The following is a 20,511-nucleotide window of genomic DNA, read 5'->3' on the forward strand; positions in this document are numbered from 1 at the left end:
GGTGGCAGCACGACGATGAGCTGCAGTTGGGGGAGGATGCTGCGGCGAGGATGCGCGGGAGGGGGTGGCAGCACGACGATTGACTGACCCAAATTAAACTCAGGCAACTTACATCTAGCCATTCCCGCGTATTTGAACTGGTGAGATTCCTTCCTCACGCGCGCGTGCGCATGCGCCTTGGCGCCATCCTCGGCCGCCCGCCCTGCTATTCCGGGCGAGGAAGCAGAGCCCCAAGAAACCAAAACCACCCAGGAACCATCCTCCCCAACCTTAGGCGCGCGCGTCTCACACGCCGGCCTCCCCGCCACCATGGGCCCCTCTGCGCACCACCACCACCTCCTCGCCCTCCTCGTCGCCGGCATCGCCGCGGTGGTCCTCCCTTTGGGGGGCGCCGCCGAGGGCATGAGCGAGACGGAGGCGCTGATCCACCTGAAGAAGTCGTTCTCCAACTCCTCCTCGGTCTCGTCGTGGCTCCTCACCGACAACGGCGGCCAGTCCCCGTGCACCCCGGGGTCGCACGAGTGGCACGGCGTGGTGTGCGGCCGCGGCAAGGTCACCGGGCTCCGCCTCAGCGGGCTCCAGCTCGGCGGCACCATCGACGTCGACGCGCTCTCCAGCTTCCCCGACCTCCGCTCCGTCTCCTTCGCCGGCAACAACTTCACCGGCCCGCTCCCCAGCTTCCACCGCCTCACCGCGCTCAAGTCCATGTTCCTCTCCGACAACAAGTTCAACGGTGCCATCCCCGACGAGTTCTTCCCGAACCTTAACCATCTCAAGAAGCTCTGGCTCGACGGCAACGAGCTCTCGGGCCACATCCCGGCGTCCCTTGCCGAGGCCGAGGCGCTCATCGAGCTCCACCTCGAGCGCAACAAGTTCACCGGGGAGCTCCCTCCCGCGCCGCCCCCGGCGCTCAAGGCGTTCGACGTTTCCGACAACGACCTCGACGGCGTCGTCCCGGAGGCGTTCCGGCGGTTCGACGTCAGCGGGTTCCGCGGGAACCAGTACCTCTGCTATGTCCCGACCCCCGGCCAGACGTGCAAGCGCCCGGAGATCACGCCCGAGTCGACCAACTGGCTCGGCGTGGTGCTGGCCATGCTGCTCGCCTTGGCAATCGTGATCGTCGTCGTCTTCTGCGCGTGCGGCGGCCAGCCGGCCCGCGTCCACGGCTACGACCACGCCCACAAGGGCGACACGGAGGACACGCCGCCGGTGTACATGGTGAAGCAGGGATCATCGACGGCGCAGAAGCGGAGCATGTCGTGGCTCGGGAGGAGGACGGGAGGGTCGTCGGCAGGCGGCACAGGCGGGCGGCACCGCCGGGCGTCGTCCGCGGCGAAGGTGGACGGCATGAGCACCGGGGGCGTCGCCGGTGACCTGGTCATCGTGAACGACTGCAAGGGCGTGTTCGGTCTGACGGACCTGATGAAGGCGGCGGCGCAGATGATCGGCAGCGGCGGGCTCGGGTCGGCGTACAAGGCGGTGATGGCCAACGGCGTGGCGGTGGTGGTGAAGCGCGCGCGCGACATGAACCGCGCCACCAGGGTCGCGTTCGAGGCCGAGATGAAGCGCCTGGGCGGCATCCGCCACGCCAACCTGCTGCCGCCGCTGGCGTACCACTACCGCAAGGACGAGAAGCTGCTGGTCTACGAGTACATCCCCAAGGGCAGCCTCCTCTACGTGCTCCACGGCGACCGCGGCGTGGACTACGCGGCGCTGGACTGGCCGACGCGGCTCAAGGTGACGGCCGGCGTGGCGCGCGGCGCGGCGTTCCTCCACGCCGAGCTCGCCGGCGCCGGGCACGACGTGCCGCACGGCAACCTCAAGTCGTCCAACGTGCTCCTCGCGCCGGACTTCGAGCCGCTGCTGGTCGACTTCGGCTACTCCAGCCTCGTCAACTACACGGAGTCGCCGGCGTCCATGTTCTCGCGCCGGGCACCCGAGTGCGTCGCCGGGCACCCGGCGTCCGCCAAGGCCGACGTGTACTGCCTCGGCATCGTCCTCCTCGAGATCCTCACCGGCAAGTTCCCGTCGCAGTACAACGCCAACGGCGGCACGGACCTGGTCATGTGGGCGACCACGGCGCAGGCCGACGGCCACGAGCAGAACCTGTTCGACCAGGGCATCGTGACGGCGTGCGAGTACGCGCTGCCGGACATGAAGCGGCTGCTGCGGATCGCGATGGAGTGCGTGGAGGCGGACCTGGAGAGGCGGCCGGACATGAAGCAGGCCGCGTCGAGTGTGGAGGAGACGGTGGCTGCGGCGCTGGCGACGGTGAGGCAGGAGGCACCCACGTGAGGCGGTGGCATGGCGGCGAGGTTGGCCGGAGTCGGATTTTGTAAGTCCATGTATGTCACTGGTGCCCTTTTACCTAGCCTCCTTGTCTGTATTCAGTAGCCAGCTCTTGTACATGATACACATCAATGCACAAAGCATAAGGAAAGATAGGAATTACATGGGCGTTGTTGATCTACCGGAGATGGTGGCAGTATCGTGTCCTCTGGTATATCTGGTGGCAACGACGATTGGTAGTTCGCTGTGAGGCCGCTCAAACTCCTGGTCGCACCCTAGCACTCAATTTTGTCAGAGCGGCTTCGAAACCGGCGACCACACCTAGGCTGAACTGTTGGAGGAAGCCTTTATCGAGATTGGTTTGCTTCATGAGATAGTTGCCTGACTAAGGCACGAATCTCGGGCGTTGGATTTCTCAAGCCTGAGGGTGAGCTTGCTGCCTGAGAAAGGAGCTACTCCCTCCGTTCCGATTTACTCGTCGTGGTTTTAGTTTAAATTTGAACTAAAATCACAACGAGTAAATCAGAACGGAGGGAGTACCTGCTGCCTGAGAAAGGAGCCTTGAATGTAAACGCATCTTATTCTGAAGATGAGCACTCAAGCTCTTGTGGTGCGATTATAAGGGACAACGGAGCCATGTTTGTCGCAGCAGCATCTATACCAAAACTCGGACATGTTGCAGATATTGTCTCGGCTGAATCGGGTGCCCTGGTTCAAGGACTGAAACTAGCTCAATCTATTGGGTGCAATTCTATTTTCGTACAGATGGACAACCTAGTTGTGGTTGAAGCTATCAAACAAAATAGTACTGAACATTCCATGGTCGGTGCACCGATCCTTGATGAATGCAGAAGCTTGCTGGAGGGCTTCGGGAAGGTATCTAGTGAGCATTTTAATAGAGAATTAAATTCTGCAGCTCATCCACTAGCACAACAAGAGCAGGATGATCCAATGTTTGTGTGGTTGGACTCTCCTCCCTCTTTTATTTCGTGGTTTAAATTAGTAATGAAGGCCTTCCTGTAAAAAATAATAATAAGCATAGATATATAGGAGGGGAGGGAAGAGGATTTGCAGCACCCCTATATCAACATTAAGTTCAAATAAATACCAGGAAATTTAGAAAAAAAACTTGGGGTTTTGGGATATGAAATATGGGTGTCCACTCTACTTTTGTGTGAAATTTCGTGAAAAAATACCAGGAAACGTATCCATGGCAAAAAAGATAAAAAAAATCTGATATATAGAAAAGAATTGTTTGGATGAATTTTAGTTTAGATTGTATTTTCTTCGCCACAGATACATTTTCTGGGTTTTTTTTTACGAAACTACATATGGGAGTAGATTGGGCACCTATGTTTGAGATCCCAAGGTTTTAGATTTTTTTAATCTTCCTGGTATTTTTTGAATTTAATTTGTGTGCAGGGGGTGGAGCACACAGGTGCTCCTATGTACTCCATCCGTTCCAAAACAGATGACCCAACTTTGGGTCATCTATTTTGGAACGGAGGGAGTATTTCACAAGAGGGGAGATACATTGTGCATATTAGCATCTCCAACAACAGCCCTACCCCGCAAAAAAAGAAAACAACCCTATTTTAGTGCATAACTGTTTTATAGGGCTTTTGGACCCAAAAGAACCCTCACCAACAGCTGCCTTTGTAGCAATTTTTCTAGAAAATTTGGATAGCCCAAAACGTATAAGCCGCATGTGTGCCTCTGCTGTAAACGTAGACCCGCAACGCGTGCATGCCCTACTACCGCTTGAACATTTCCCGCGGGCAACGTCGCCATGCCTTCTCTCCTACGAGGGACCGCTACCACCGAACCGCCATGTAGGGACCCTCTGACGCCACTGCTGCCAACCCTGAGCTTCTCCTCCGGTGGTTCCCGCCGACGTCTTGGCCGCCTCCAAGCCCCATGTCCGCCCCGCCGTTTTTGCGTCCCCACGACCAGCCGGGGGGATGGGTCGGTTTAGACATGCATTAGTTAGAAAAAAGGTTGGCCGGTGGTGATGATTTCAATTGTACATACATTCCTTCTCTTTGGTAAATTTTTGTTCAGATCGGATTTATATTTGCTTCGGTTTCATGGTTTAATGGCCGATTTGACTATAATTGACTGGCATTGATTTACAGGTGCTCATGTCGCTGGCCATGACACATATGGAGTTCTTTTGTGTCTATGTATGAGTCTGATATGTATGTACTTTATAAGAAAATATCAATGTATGGTTTGATTTACTGTCTAGAATGAAGCTTCTTTATTGGAAGTTTCAAGCAATCTTGCCTGCAATGTTTCCATTGAATCCAATTACATTAATTTTGTAGTATTAATATATATCAGTGTGTTGTCTACAATTTGGATTTTGGAACCAACCCAAACTCTAGCTACTAGTCTATGTTGGCTCCACCAAGGATTTCCATGCATTAGTCTTTCCACCTCCCTTTTTCGTAACAACAAAAAACAGAAGTACGACCAAAACGACAACAAGCAGCATAGACAAGGATGGATTTGTAATTGAAAATAATAGTTTCCCATATGAAAATGGGTGAATGGCAAATTGATCCAGTTGGCAGCCGCCAGAAACCCTAGAATCCGTATCAACCTCAGTAGGAACATCACCACGCCCAATAACATATACTCCGTTCGAAATTACTTGTCTCCGAAATGGATGTATCTAGAATTACAATACATCTAAATACATCCATTTCAACGACAAGTAATTCCGAACGGAGGGAGTAGATCACACCCGGTTATATGTTGCTTGCTAGTCAGGATCACATGCGACCCTCAATGCATTTAATGTTTGACCGTCAAGAGTCGCTAGTTGAACCCCAGAAACTTCTTTAACAACCTCGGAAATTCTCCCGTCAAAAAACAAACAACCTCGGAAAATCATGGGGGCACGAACCTGCCAAGTCTTGTCGCCCGCTCGTCTTGCCTCGCAACTCGCCCAGTAGTTCAATCCCGTGAGAGTGCACAATAAATTTTAAGTTTCAACGTTGAAACTTACGGTTTTCACATCTAAGTCTGCCAAGTTTCAACCAGTTTCAGAGATATAATTTTAAGCAATTTTTTCTGTCGGTCGTAGACACAAAAAATTGGTTTTTATCGGTCGCTCACACTAAGTTTCAAAGTTGAAACTTAACATATATTTTCAAAAGCCTTCAAAACATATTCAAAATGGATCTTATTTGAAAGTATTGGTCACGAGAAACACAAATATGGAAACATAACTTAATTTAAAATTTTTGTTTAAAAGATACAAATTTTGAAAATCATAAGCCAAAAAAAAGGGCACTAGGGACACGTGTGCCACCGCACTTGCGTGCCCCGAATCCTCATCCTTAACAACCTTAACATTTTGGAATGTTCATGTGACATTTGATACAATGGGAGTTTGTTGTAAGTGGTTGCACATTCAGAGTCATCACAGGGTAACCCCATCTATTCAGCTCTGCTCCCGAAAAGAGAAAGGAGACTGAGATAGAGGTTGTGCTTGTCTTTTCGAAGGAAAGTCCAATTCTGAGAACATGAACATGAGGGGACATCCGCATAATCTTGTTTGAAGAGATAGTACCGTACCATACCATTGTCATTTTAAGGGTGAAAAAACAGGCCAAAACATTAGCAAGTACTAAGCTACGATAGAAATGACCAAAGGTTCCCAATATTTTTGGTCATGTTTAAGTTTAGGTAGGGCTTGTTGAGGCCTCAAATAAATGCAGGAATAACGTGAGGACCAATGTCAAATTTAAGACTTAAACCTTGATGAGTTAGGAATACCACCGCCCTCCTAATCATAAATCCTAGAACTTAAATTATTGTAGAAGCGGAGGGAGTAGTAAAGATTTGTTCGTTGTCAGTAACCCCCGCTGCTTCTGCGTCTATCCTATCTGAAAATCCTAGCAAATTAAGCACAAAAGTCATGGTTATTATGTGAGTGAAGCAAGCAGTCAAAAGACACTATGGAAAGTTCTCTGCGACGATGTGCAAGTAACTCTATTGCAGCGATGCATTCTCCTTTTGGACAAACGGCGTGGGGAACTCCTCCGGATCGCATGGAGGTGATGCAGGAGGAGACCAGCTAAAAACTGAAGCGGGAGATGATGGATCAGTCCATTCCCTGAAGATCTACTTATTTAATCCGCTCTTCTGCGTCTTCTCAAATGGTGCTCTGTAATAAGTAGGCTTGAATCTTATATCGGATGAGCCATCTTAAACTTCTGGTCTGTTGGCTGTAGTTTTTCAGTCATTAGTTAGCTGCTTTTGCAGTAGTCTGTTATCTTAAAACTTGTGACTGGTTGCTTTTCTGCTTCATTCTATAAAGTGGGGCAGGGGCAACCCCCTTTCGTTGAAAAAAAAAGACGACACTATGGACGGAAAAAAGTAGGCTTGAATCTTATATCTGATGAGCCATCTTAAACTTCTGGTCTGTTGGCTGTAGTTTTTCAGTCATTAGTTAGCTGCTTTTGCAGTAGTCTGTTATCTTAAAACTTGTGACTGGTTGCTTTTCTGCTTCATTCTATAAAGTGGGGCAGGGGCAACCCTCTTTCGTTGGAAAAAAAGACGACACTATGGACGGAAAAAAGTAGGCTTGAATCTTATATCTGACGAGCCATCTTAAACTTCTGGTCTGTTGGCTGTAGTTTTTCAGTCATTAGTTAGCTGCTTTTGCAGTAGTCTGTTATCTTAAAACTTGTGACTGGTTGCTTTTCTGCTTCATTCTATAAAGTGGGGCAGGGGCAACCCCCTTTCGTTGAAAAAAAAGACGACACTATGGACGGAAAAAAGTAGGCTGTAGTCTGTTATCTTAAAACTTGTGACTGGTTGCTTTTCTGCTTCATTCTATAAAGTGGGGCAGGGGTAACCCCCTTTCGTTGAAAAAAAAAGACGACACTATGGACGGAAAAAAGTAGGCTTGAAACTTATATCTGACGAGCCATCTTAAACTTCTGGTCTGTTGGCTGTAGTTTTTCAGTCATTAGTTAGCTGCTTTTGCAGTAGTCTGTTATCTCTAAACTTGTGATTGGTTGCTTTTCTGCTTCATTCTATAAAGTGGGGCAGGGGTAACCCCCTTTCGTTGAAAAAAAAAGACGACACTATGGACGGGAAAAAAAGGGCCGGATTAAATTCGGGGGTATTGAACCCGACGTGAATCGAACACGCAACCTTCTGATCTGGAGTCAGACGCGCTACCATTGCGCCACGGATCCGGTATGCTCTTACTCACCAAGTACACTATAAGACCGAGAGCACAATTGTTCGGCTGGCTTCCGAAACAATGAACCAGCTTTGAGCGGCACCCTTCCTGGCGCTGCTGCCATCAAGCCTCTCTCTTAGCACCTCCTTTTCACGCCATTGACATCATTCAGCATACATGTTCGATAGCAAAACATAAGGCCCATGCCCCCATAGTTCTAGTTCCATGACCTTCCCTGCCGACCTCTTCCCCAGACCCCAGCTCGACTTCCCCATGTAAACCGCAAGCACCTAGAAGCGACTCCCGTGCCAATGAGTCCATTTCCAGCCCTACGGCTCTTATTAACTCCTCAGCTTCTTTTAGTCTACCGGCATGTCCTAACAGATCAACAACGCAATCACAATGCTCCCTCCGTGGCTTGACACCATGATCCTCAACCATGGAGTGGAAGATCGCAAGCCCTTCATCCACCAGACCCCCTTGTCGACAAGCAGAAATGACCGCAAGGAATGTGATGCTGTCTGTCCTAAACCCACCGTGGATCATTTCTCTGAAGGACAGAACAGCATTCATGGCCTCCCCGTGACGCCCGAAGCCGAGAATCATGGCTGTCCACGACACCACGTCGCGCACCCGCATCGTGCGAAACACAAACCGACCATCCGATGAGCTGCCACACTTGAAGTACATGTTGACTAGGGCGTTCCCGACAACCGTATCGGAGCAAAACCCCAGGTTCATGACCCGGCAATGCACCATCTTTCCATGCTCAAGACTCGCAAGGGCGCCAGACGCAGAGAGCACGCTAGCGAAGCAGTGGCCGTTCTCCCTGTCTCCGGTCTCCACCATTTCTTTGTGGAAGCTCACTGCCTCCGCGACAAGGCCGTTCTGCGCCAGCCCGGCGATCAACGCCGTCCAGGTGATTACGTTCGGCTCCGAGACCCCGTCGAAGGCTGCGGCAGCTGAGCGCATCCCTCCGCCGCATTTCAGGTACATGGTGATGAGAGCGTTGCAGACGGCCGTCTCCGAGTCAGACCCAGCCTTGCACGCGCACGCATGGAGCTGCGCGCCGAGGCCCAGGTCCTCCACGCACGCGCACGCCTTCAGGACGCTCGCGAGCGTGGACCCGTCGGCGACGACGCCTCCGGCCCCGCCCATCCGCGACAGCGTCTCCACGGGCGTCGACCATGACGTTCCAGCACACGGCGTCCGACTCGGCGACCTCCTCGAACGCGCTCACCAGGGCGACCCCGCACAGCCCGTAGGCGCGCACCAGGGCGATCCCGACGAACGCGCTCGAGCGCACCGCGTGGGCGTGCACCTGCTGGACGAAGCCCCCGTCGCAGGGCCGCGCGAGGAGCGCGGAGAGGGTGGTCCCGTCGGGCCTCGGGCCAACGCTTAGCATGCGCGGGTAGGCAGGCGAGCGGGAGAGCCGCGCGATGAGGGTGCTGTAGGAGACGGCGTCCGGCTCGGGCATCGAGTCGAACAGCCTGCGGGCTAGGCTGGGCGGGCCGCCGCGGGAGAAGAGGCCCAGCAGCTTGTTCCATAGATAGGTGGTGGAGTCAATATCAATTAGCAACGCTGCCTCCCAGTCCCAGCTCAGGTGCACAATTGTGCGATACAGCTTCTGGAGCTGGAACCGGAATTACTCCACAGTTCAACGACAGGTATTGCATATATACATACAGCATTTTATTGTTTGTGAATCAAAGATACATGAGATACGATCGAGCCAGGGCAAGAGAAAACTAGGGGGTTCATCGACCAAAGTACAAGCTTCAGAAATTAAAGACACGGACCTAGCTACCTCATGCGCCGCCATATTGGCTTCCCTTGGACAATGGACAAACTTCACTTCATCAAAACCGCCCGCCCTTAGATTGGGATCATAGAAAATGGCCGAGCTAGCTGTTGCAGAAAACCCTCCTTCATTCATAGTCTCAACAGCCACCTCATTATCTGACCCATATGTTCACCGAACCATAATGCATCTCTAGTTGCCATTGCTTCAGCCATTAAAACATCAGCTGCATTGTCAATTTGGAAACTTCTTGCAGCAACAAGACCACCCGTGGTGTCACTAATTACAATGCCAGATGAGCCTTGTTTCGTATTGGGATTAAAAGCTGCATCCACCTTGACTGCATAAACCCCTTCAGGAGGGCGACGCCAGGTAGAAACTCTTGTAGCAACTGCCTTTTTTATTTTCCCTTGTAAAGTTCAGAGCATCCTTACATGAGAAGCATTTTGATATAGGCTGTGGAAGGGTCATAACAGTTAAGTTATAATAGTCAGGTTGAAACTTATCGTTTCACCAGTCACCAAACTATCAAATGAAGCATATGTTAAGACATATAAAGCAGCCCTTTTCTACCAGTTTGGGTCAACACATAAAATAAAATTACATATTTAGATTCAGTATGACCACCTTAAACAGTTGGAATGCTTACTTCAAATATGACATGAATAAGGCACTGTTTCTATATATATATATATATATATAATGGCCCATGATGATGTCATGTTGAGTGAACATGCTATCTTCACCACTTGGTCATCTCTGCAAAGAGAAGTACTGTATAAAATGGTAAACTTGTAGGTTAAAATTGACAGAAGAGATGGTAAACTATTTACCAGTATGAACTTGATAGGCTGTGACAAATTAACCTGGAAGCAAATGCATCCCATCTTTTGTTCGATCACACTCGTACCTTGACCGATCAGCATCACAGTATTTTTGCCATTCCCTTTTCGTCTTCTCCCATTAAGAATATTCATGTTAATGTCACAGTGCCACTTGTCAAAATGCCGTGATGAAGCAAAACAAACACTACTTCAAAACCTCCTGCGTGCTTTGTTCTCTAACAAATTTTGCTCTCCGTGGTCCTTTTTTAGATTTTCTTGGTACGACAAGCCCCTTTTCTTTATTTCTCTCCAGTTTGTCTTTCCTTCCTTTTATATCAGCTTTAATAAATTTGGCCCTGCTTTCTTCTGACAACATAGCCAATCTGGAGAATTTCTTTGGCCGTACTTCCCCAAGTTGCTCGTGTATATCTTTGAATGTTGATACAAGACCAGCTCTCATGAAGTACCCTTCAGTGAGCTTCATTGAGTTCATTTTAGGAAGAGCTAGGGCATCTTTCAACTCGAGATCCATGCAGAAAGGAGAATCTTTCAGCCACATCTTAAGAGAGTAAAACTTCGCCACAAAGCGACCTGTTCGAGCTCTACATGGCAAGAAAGGGGAGCCCATTTCCAAAAGGTACGCTCTGATCGTCTTACGCAAGGATACCATGTTATATTCCCCCTCTCCTGTGACCAGTACAATAGTTTTGGGGGATTCTGGTGAACCCTGCAGTGAAGCATCCTGCATTAAAAATGGAGTAGATCCGATGGCATGTTAATGATCAGATAGAGGAGTTAAGAGTTAAGGAATCAACAACTGCTTAAACAAATTTAACGAAAGAATGTCCATATTAAGAATTTAGGACTAAAGCAAAAGGAGACGGGGTGAAATTATATAGGGCTGTTGCAACTGTAAGAATGTCTCTTTAGGGGTTCTGAGTTGTTTTCGTGATTTTACAATTAAATGTGTACCCTCAATCAGTAAAAAAAGGGTCTAAATTTGTGCTGAGAGCTGCTGGAACAAAGAAAGGAAAGTTATTCATTAACTTTACTGTAATGACACACAACATGAAAAACTGCATAAAATGTCAAAGAAGTTACAAATAGAAATCATCAGTTGTGCATATGCACTAAAAACTGAGATACATAAACCTGAATTTAGCACATTTTTCATGTTCACTGCAATATAATTAATTTCAGATTCATATGAGCACCTATAAAGGGAATATTGGCATATCGCCGGTATTAGGGCATAAAGTAGACACATGCTAATTTAGTGAATCTGTTAAGCTAGCAGGATCTCAGTGAGTCCAACAACCTTACTGTCCAAAGTCATGGTAAGTGGTAACGTTGACACAAATGATGCATAATACCAAATTTTACTATTGTCTAGTAAATATACGAACACACCACTTTACATTGGTGTCTTCCTCTATTTATTAACTTTTTTTAACTTAAATGTGGACTTTGTAGAAAGAATGGTTATACATCCGCCACCGTAGCTGGAATAACAAAATCTAGTGGTTCTTTTAACCAAACTCTAGGAATTAAAACTCTGACTTCACTAGCTATCACATGAAACTGCAAATAACATTGTTAGGAGCACCTACTTGCATTTGATCAAGCCATAATGTTAGAGCGACAAGTGCAGCCCCAGCAGACAATTTCCGGAAGTCAGCTCCCCAGTCCTTCTCTATCACCCTGAATCATTCACATGGAAAAAAAATTGATACAGTAAGAATATATTTAATAATGCCACTTTGGATTTTTCATATACTTGTACCATAAGGCAATAAGATCATGCCATCCAAAAGTTTTAGCTAATTTCTACCAATAAACAAAACATATGGAGAAGTAAAAAAAATGTCAACAAGATAAGACCTACTGTCATAAGAACTTCACAAACAGATGAAACGAAAACAAAATTAGACCAGGCCATATTGTTCACACGTCTCAACTTTGTAGCATCAAGCATACAAATATACTCCCTCCGTTCCTAAATATAAGTCTTTGTAGAGATTCAACTATGAACCACATACGGATGTATATAGATGCATGTTAAGTGTAGATTCATTCATTTTGCTCCGTATGTAGTTCACCTAGTGGAATCCTTACAAAGACTTATATTTAGGAACGGAGGGAGTAGTATCTATTAGGAGACACTCTTTGGGATGAAGCTTAGTCTCTAGGGACAGCATGCCCAAACATTATGGCAACTTACTTTTCATTCGTGTATATCTTAAACCAACAGTTCTGATGAAAGATTTTAAATATTACGAGACTAGATCTGCTTTTCTAAACAGCTTTTGAATGCTATCCACAAAGTTGCTGTCTGTAACTATCTATCATTTATTTCTTTTTCTTGTGTATATCTGGACAAGAACTATCAGTGTGTGACCCACTTATTTTGGTGAAAAATAAAGTACATGAAATGCATATTTCAATGCACAAAATTAAGTACAGCTTCTAACAACAAAAATAAGAATCCAGAGTTAAAGATTGATGTAAATACCGAAAGATACTGTGACGGTATATGCTTCTATTTACTGCCAACTGGAAAATGTATGTAGCAGTTGCTCGACGCTCAAATGCCCACAGCAGGTCTTCTAGTGCATTTACAAAGTTCAGAGCAGCAGAATCTTCTAGTGTCTCGAGTTCTTCTAGAAAACTGTCAACCTCAGTTAACAGGGATGGAGTCCTCTCAGTCAGGAGCCTGCAAAAGATGCAAGAAGTTATAGCCAAATTTAGCCTGTGAAGTATGTCCCATCATTTTGAACATTGTCAAGTATGGTGTCAACCTAATAGGAAGGTCAAATCCACAATCTTGTAAAGAGTTTAGGAGAAGAACGGCATCATCAGTCCGCTCGCACAAACTAGCAGCCCTAATGAAACATGTCCAAACTTGATGGTCTGGTTTTATACCATCTCTTTTCATTTCCAACAACTTTGTGATTCCAAGATTGTAGTCACCATTTTTCAAGTAAGCGTCAAAAACAGTGCTGTATGGTAAACTGCTGACTTCCAAACTGGAACATTTCAAGCTGTTCAGCACTTTCTCAGCTTCGACTGGGTGCCCCGCAGTCCCATAAGAAGTCATGAGGATGTGCATAGTGGCAATTGTTGGTTCGATGCCATCTTCTTTCATTGCTGCTAGCAGTTGCTCGGCTTTGGAATGGTTGCAGGCATCCCTGTGCATTTTCATCATCACGTGATATAAAGATCGATTTAACCGATAACCCTTTGATCTTATTTCCTCGAAAAGCTGTTCACCTTGCTCCCATAGTTTTGCTTTTCCAGATGCCACAAGCAAGCTTTTATAGGATTCTAACCTGGGTGTCAAACCTCGTTTACCCATCTCATTCAAGAGAGTAAAACCTTCTTCAGGCCTCAAGTTTGTACTGTACATGACTATCAGTGTATTATATGTATCTTCATCAGGCTCTAAGCCAGCTTCCAAAATACTATGGTATACTTGTACTGTCTTGTCGAAGTCTCCGTTCCCAGTATACATCAAAAGAAGGGTATTAAGTATGACTAGATCCGGCTTGAATCCTGCTGCCTCCATCTCCGCAACCATCAATTCAACATCCCTGAATCGTTTATTACGGCAGAGCAAGGAAATCATACTTCTGTAGATGTGCATATTTGGCAGGTATCCTGCTTCCTTCATCCCATTATATATTTTCATTACCTCGAATACATCCCCAGCTTTTGCAAAAGCTTCAAGCATTAGGATTACTGTGCTTTTGCTGATCTTGAAACCCATGTCTTGAAGCTCCTGAACAACCACAAACAACTCATCTAGTCTGCCATCAATAATCAATGCTCTCATCATTCCATTAATTGAATCAACTGTTGGTAGAGGGCCCTTTTTAATCATAATGTCAAAGACTGCCCTTGCTTGCTCATAAAGGCCACTCTCGGCATAGGCATGTATCAACGCATTCCAAATTCGCCTGTCAACACCTGCCTCTTGATTCAGTCCTTTCACGAAATTTTCCGCATGCTGCCAGAGTTTTGTCTTTCCGTATGCTTCGATTATGGTTACTCTAGATGAAAGAGTATTTAGCCAAACACCAGACTGTACAGCTTCATCCATCAATTGGTGAGCAGTTTCTGGGAAGCCCAATTTACAGTATGTAGAGATCATACTCTCGTATATCTTCTGGGAAGACTCTACGCCAATAAACTGCATATTGCAGAACACCTGAGAAGCTTCAGGCAAGAATTCAGCCTCCTCAAGGCATGTAATCAGGCACTCATACAAGTTACGATCTTGGCCAAAAGATCCACACATTAATGTCTGCATACTGCTGTACTCTTGAAGGGCAGCAGCAATCTTCTGATTTTTGCACAGAAGCATGATGGAACATTCAGATATCAAGTTATGGGAGCTGGGGACATGCTCCCGGATGCATTGAAGCAAAGAGAGACCTTCTTCATGCTTTCCCGTTGTTTCATAAGCATCCAGAATGGACAGTAAACTCTTACTGTCAGGCTCGTGTCCTTGTAGGCATGCCTTCTTTAACAGCTTAGCACCCTGAGAAATGCAACCTGCCTTGATGAGTATACTATATACCAGTTGCTGATCCATTTGACAAACAGCCTCCATGTCTTGGATAACTCCTTCAATCTCCTCATGTTCATTTCCTTTTGCAAGTGCAGCAAGCATAACCTGATACAAGGTGTCATCTGGCATGTAACCATCCTTCATCATTGTCCGATACAGAGCCATCAGCTTTTTCGTCTCACCAGACCTTGCGATAATGTCCAGCATAACCAAATAGGCTAAACGATCGGGTTTGACACCTGATGCAACCATGCGATCAAATGTCTGCTCCGCCTCGTCCCGCCTACCGCCTTTGGCATATGCACATATCAAAGCACTGAAAGTTACCAGGGTTGGCTTTAACCCTGCATCTACCATCTCCTCCAGCACCTTCCCTGCATCAGAAATCCTATCCACCTTCCCCAGAGAATCAATCAAGACAGTGTAAGTCACAGCATCCGGAGTGCAGCCTATGGCTCTCATCTCATCATAGAGACCAAGTGCCAGGTCAAGCCTGCTCATTTTCCCGTACATATGAATCATGGTATTGTAAGTAATTCCATCCTTCCTGAACCCAGCCTTAACCAACTCCTCGCACACACGCTCCACCGCGTCGACGTCTCCTTCCTTCGCAAAAGCATGAAGGAGAGAATTATAGGTAACTGCATCCGGCTTAAAACCCTTGTCTAGCAGTTCCATGAACATGCCCTCAGCATCCTGTGCCGTCCCGCACCGGCCATGAACTGACACCATGGCATTGTATGTCCACAAGTCTGGCCGACACTCTGAATCAATCATCTCTTTGAACACCGCCATTGCATCGTCCAGAATGGAACCTTGCGAGCAAGCACTAATCAGGGTGTTGTAAGTGATAACGTCCGGCCTGAGCCCAGCTTGCCGGACTTCGTGCAGGAGATCGAAGGCGGCGCCAGGGGCTAAGCACCCGGACTTGGCGCTGGCATTGATCAGAGTGTTGAAGCTGACAAGGTCGGGCTCGATCCCCTGGCCGCGCATTGCGTCAAGCAGCTGCCGAACGTCGTCGAAGCGGCCGGAGCGGGCGTACACGCCCATCATGGCGTTGAACACCTGCACGGTGGCGCCCTCCCCGGCGAAGCGGAGGAAGACCTCCTCCGCGAACCCGTCCTGGCGAGCGCGGCCGAGGACCCCGAGCACGACGGCGACGACGCGGGGGCCCGGGGCCCCGTCGCCGCTCGCCACGAGCCACTCGAAGGCGTCGAGCGCGCGCCGCCAGGAGGCCGCGCCCACGGCGCGCACGACGTAGGCGAGCTCGTCGGGGGAGACCCACGCGTCGTCGAGCACCTCTGCGACGGGCGCGCCGGGGGGGAGCGCCAGGAGGCGGCCCGCCAGGTCGGACACGCGCTCCCGCCAGTCCCGCGCCCGGCGCAGCGCGACCTTGCTCAGTTTCTTCAGCCTCCCGCGGTGGGCCCGCGCGTCCAGCGGCTCGACGGCGACGGCCGAGGGGCCGGAGGCGGAGGGCGCGGATGAGTCGTCCTCCGCGGGCTCCGGCCTCGCCGGGGCGGGAGGAGGAGGGGCGGCGTCGGCGGCGGGGAAGCGGGGCGCGGGGAGGTGCGGGAAGCGGAGGCTGGGCCAGCGGATGGAGGGGTCGGCGAGGGGGTAGTCGAAGTCATCGCTGGCGGTGGCGGAGGACGCTGCTGTGGCCCCGGCGGTGGCGCGGCGGGGGTGGCGCGCGGAGGGGAAGGAGAAGGGTGGTGGGGAGGAGACGGCCATGAGAGGCATCGGGTCCGAGAGGGAGGGGGGTCAGGCGCGCATGGAGGGGGCGGTGGAGTCGCAGGTGTGGTTGCCGCGGGCGCCGGGGCCGGAGGAGAGTGGAGTGGAACGCCCGCTCCGCCACTGGTCGCGATAACGTCGGGAGTTTGAGCGGGTAACGGAGAAGGAAGAAGATATATATTTTTTTTTGCGAATACTGCAATGTATTACTCAATCACAGGTTCAGTACAGTCTGTTGCTACCAACTCCAACACCTCTGAAGGACCTGATCCAATCCAAGTCATAGTCCTACCCTGAGTTCTACCAAAAGAAGCTAGACTGTCGCTGGCCTTATTTTGCGACCACGAAACATGAGTAATACAAGATTGCCGGAGAGTAAAAAGGTATCTAATCTCATTAACTAAAGAAGCATACGCTGAACGGTTCATATCATCACAAGTGATCATGGCCACCACCATAGCAGAATCCACATCAATAGCAATAGGTAGATCGGAACGCTGAATAGACGATGAAAGTCCCTCCATGCAGGCGCATAGTTCTGCTTCAAGAGCATCACGACAAGAGAATAAGGCTCTACATGCAGAAAAAATAATCTCACCCGAAGAACTCCTCAATATCATTCCAGCTCCGGCAGCATCTGTGGACACAAAGGATCCATCCGTATTGAGTTTTACCCAGCCCCGCACTGGTTTCTCCCACCTTCGACATACCTCATCGATTTTTGGAACTGGAGGGGCACGATCCAAAGTAACAGAAATCTTCCCTTTCACCGGGTCCATGTGCGTGTTGGATTGGACAGCAAGCAGCGAACCCAGATAGCTCTGTAAGAAGCGAATAGAGACTTTCATCGGAGGGGTTGGTTTATCGTGTGTGATCTCGTTTCTCACGAACCAGCTTCGCCAAAAAATGAACAGCATCATGCACCGCTCCAACTCAGACAGGGGCGCCAAAGCTTGAAATAACCATTCCTTTCCATCGTTAACTAGTGAGTCAATCTCAGGGAGCCTCCAGATCTTGGCCATGGCTTGGTATAGATCCCGTCCGTACTGGCATCTAACAAACGGATGATAATTGTCTTCTGGCTCCAACCCACAGACCGGACAGATACTTGTAGTTTCCAGGCCAATCTTGTTTTTGTTTTTCCAGGTTGGTAATCCATCAGTAGCAATTCTCCACGCATGATTTGCCACTGTAGGCGTGGCTCCACAATTCCAAATAAACTTCCAACAACTCCTGCCGCCATTTGCCGAAGTGCTCGACGAGGCCACATTCCCTCTGGTCAGCTCATCAAAGGCTAGATGATAAGCACTCTTAACTGTGAAATTCCCAGACTTTTCTGGCCCCCAAGCAATAATGTCCTCTCCCAGCCTAGGGGATGCTCTAATTTTCATTATTTCCTCCACATCTGCAGCCATAAAATATTGTGACAGTAGATCACTCCTCCACGAACCATTATCATTCAAAAAGTCTGAAACAAAGCGGATCCGGTAGTGTCCTTGTCTTGTGATCGGCTTATATGAGAACGGTCGGGGGATCCAGTTATCACGCCAAACTCGGATGCTCATGCCATTGCCCACTCTCCATATTAGACCCGTCTTCAACAACTCCAAAACGTAACTAATAGCTTGCCATGACGATGATGCATTGCCCGCAAAAACTGTGTCCTCAAGTTTGCCTTCCGGATAGTATCTTGCCTTTAACACTTGTGCACATAGACTGTCGGGCCTCGTAATTAATCTCCAAGCTTGGCGGGCTAGGAGAGCTTGATTGAACAGCCGAAAGTCTCGAAAACCAGCTCCTCCTCTATCCTTAGGCTGCATAAGGTAATCCCAGCCTCTCCAATGTACTTTTCTCTTCCCCTCCGTGGAGCCCCAATAAAAATTCCGCACCATCGTAGTGAGGTCATCACAAACCGAGAAGGGCAGTTTGAACACGCCCATTATATAAGTAGGTAATGCTTGGGCCACTGACTTGATCAAAGTCTCTCTGCCAGGCTGCGCTAGATGACCATCGCCCCACTGGATAAGCCGCTTTGTAAGGCCTGTCTGAAGATTCTGAAACTTGCCTTTAGACATGCGCCCATCTGGAGTTGAAAGCCCCAAGTATTTCTCCTCGAATACAGTACTAGTTACCCCTAAGACATCTCTGACTTCATCTTGAATAATTTGCGGGCAAGCACTGCCAAAGAACATAGAACACTTACTGTAGTTGAGACTCTGTCCTGTTGCAACAGCATATAGGTCCAGAGCAACCTTCACCCGTTCAGCCTGTCCTCTAGAAGCTTCAAAAAAACAATAAAGAGTCGTCTGCAAACAATAAGTGTGAGATGCCTGGTGCCCGCCGACAGACTCTTACTGGAGTGATATCGCCACTTTGCACTTTACTATGCAATATTGCAGATAAACCATCCGCCACAAACAAGAATAAGAATGGAGACAGTGGGTCACCTTGCCGAAGCCCTCGCGACGGTGCAAACGAATCCAAGAGAGTTCCGTTTAGTTTAACAGAATACCTCACCGATGTGACACATGCCATTATCCAGTCAAGCCATCACTGGGAGAAACCCATCTTTTGCATCACTTGCCTCAAGAAACCCCAATCCACTCTATCATAAGCTTTGGACAGATCAAGCTTATAAGCACAGAAACTTTTTGTTGGATCTTTCTCTTGCTTAATGTAATGAATACACTCGAAAGCCACTAGGGCATTATCAGTGATCATCCTCCCAGGGATAAATGCACTCTGTTCACTCGATATTAAATCATCCAGAAGCGGCCTCAAGCGGTTCACAAGGCACTTAGATATTACCTTGTATATCACATTACACAGGCTAATTGGTCTGTATTCAGCCAACTTAGTGGGGTTAGCAATTTTGGGGATCAAAATAATAGTCGTAGAATTCACACCTTCCGGCATCGCCCCCGTTTGGAAAAAGTCTCTGGCCGCAGCAATCACGCCGTCCTTCACTGTCCCCCAATTCCTTTGGAAAAATCGTGCGGGAAACCCATCTGGCCCTGGCGCCTTTAGGGGTCCTATCTGAAACATAGCGTCAGCAATCTATTTATCAGAGAACGGCGCACACAGCCTATCATTGTCCTCTTCTGACACCGATCTCTGTAACAAATCAGCAATAGGAGCTGCATCAAGCGAAGAATCAGCCGAAAAGATGTTCTGAAAATAATCATTCACCAAGGATCCCATGGCCCCAAGGTCCGAGTGCACAACACCTATACTGTCAGTCAACTCCCTTATCTTATTTTTCCTAGCTCTCCAAACAGCTTTGCTCTGGAAAAATTTTGTGTTTCGATCTCCCTCCTTCAGTCATGAAATTCGTGATCTTTGCAACCATAACATTTCCTCCTGATACAACAGTTCATTCATTTTGTCAGTCAGTATCCTAATCTCTTCCCGATCAGCATTCATGTTCATGAGCTCTTCTAGCTGAGTCCGGGATTTTGCCAACTCCCTCGTCACATTGCCAAATTTCCTACCCCATGATCCCAGCGAGCTCATGGTTTTTGTGAGAGCGTCCTTTAACTGTGTCAAATTTCGGACCTCCCCAACGACAGCCCAGGCTTCTTTTATCACCTTTGGGAGTGCCGAATCTCTTTCCCAGAAAATCTCATAGCGCCTGCACTTCCTCCCAACAGGTGCTGGGTCTGCCTCGCCCTTCAACAGAAGCATCACATGATCGGAACAAGGCAATGGGATGTGCTCCACTTCAGCAAACGCAAACAAGTTACGCCATGCATTCGTCGCCACGGCTCTATCCAGACGTACCTTAACGTTAGCAGAACCACTCCTCTTGTTGTCATAAGAGAAAGGTACTCCCCTGAAGCCCAAATCCACCAGCTCACAAATTTCCAAGGTATCCCGAAAGGCCACCATTTGTGACTCCGCCCTCGGTGTCGCTGAGATATGCTCAAAGTTCCACATTGCTTCATTGAAATCACCCAAAACTAACCATGGGAGGTTGCTTACAGTTTTTAGATTCTGTAGTTTTGCCCACATGATATGTCTGTTCTCAACTCGAGGTTCTCCATAGACAAATGTAGCTCGCCATTGTACTGCTTCTACCTGCATTCGGATAAGTGCA

General features: G+C 48.6%; 2 protein-coding genes and 1 non-coding gene across 4 annotated transcripts; 1 reads left to right on the forward strand and 2 right to left on the reverse strand.

The window, feature by feature from the left end:
• Positions 1–265: 265 nt before the first annotated feature.
• On the forward strand, positions 266–2,442 carry LOC119341484 (pollen receptor-like kinase 3). Its single transcript, XM_037613358.1, has one exon. The coding sequence runs from the start codon at positions 310–312 to the stop codon at positions 2,293–2,295; it is 1,986 nt and encodes a 661-aa protein (XP_037469255.1). The 5' UTR covers positions 266–309; the 3' UTR covers positions 2,296–2,442.
• Positions 2,443–7,433: 4,991 nt separating this feature from the next.
• TRNAW-CCA lies at positions 7,434–7,505 on the reverse strand. Its single transcript has one exon. It is a non-coding gene; the product is annotated as a tRNA-Trp (tRNA).
• A 1,643-nt stretch (positions 7,506–9,148) lies between these two features.
• LOC119337680 (pentatricopeptide repeat-containing protein At3g18110, chloroplastic-like) lies at positions 9,149–16,564 on the reverse strand. 2 transcript variants are annotated; one of them, XM_037609838.1, is made up of 6 exons: positions 12,916–16,564; positions 12,630–12,830; positions 11,728–11,818; positions 10,127–10,859; positions 9,943–10,052; positions 9,149–9,702 (listed from the first exon to the last, which is right to left on the reverse strand). In XM_037609838.1, the coding sequence occupies exons 1-4, from the start codon at positions 16,422–16,424 to the stop codon at positions 10,323–10,325; spliced, it is 4,338 nt and encodes a 1,445-aa protein (XP_037465735.1). In that variant the 5' UTR covers positions 16,425–16,564; the 3' UTR covers positions 9,149–9,702; positions 9,943–10,052; positions 10,127–10,322. The 2 variants fall into 2 exon arrangements, with proteins under 2 accessions (XP_037465735.1, XP_037465734.1); XM_037609837.1 differs by having other exon boundaries at positions 9,149–9,749.
• Positions 16,565–20,511: the final 3,947 nt, after the last annotated feature.

The sequence above is a fragment of the Triticum dicoccoides genome, chromosome 7B (genome assembly GCF_002162155.2).
Source record: "Triticum dicoccoides isolate Atlit2015 ecotype Zavitan chromosome 7B, WEW_v2.0, whole genome shotgun sequence".
NCBI lineage: Eukaryota > Viridiplantae > Streptophyta > Magnoliopsida > Poales > Poaceae > Triticum > Triticum dicoccoides.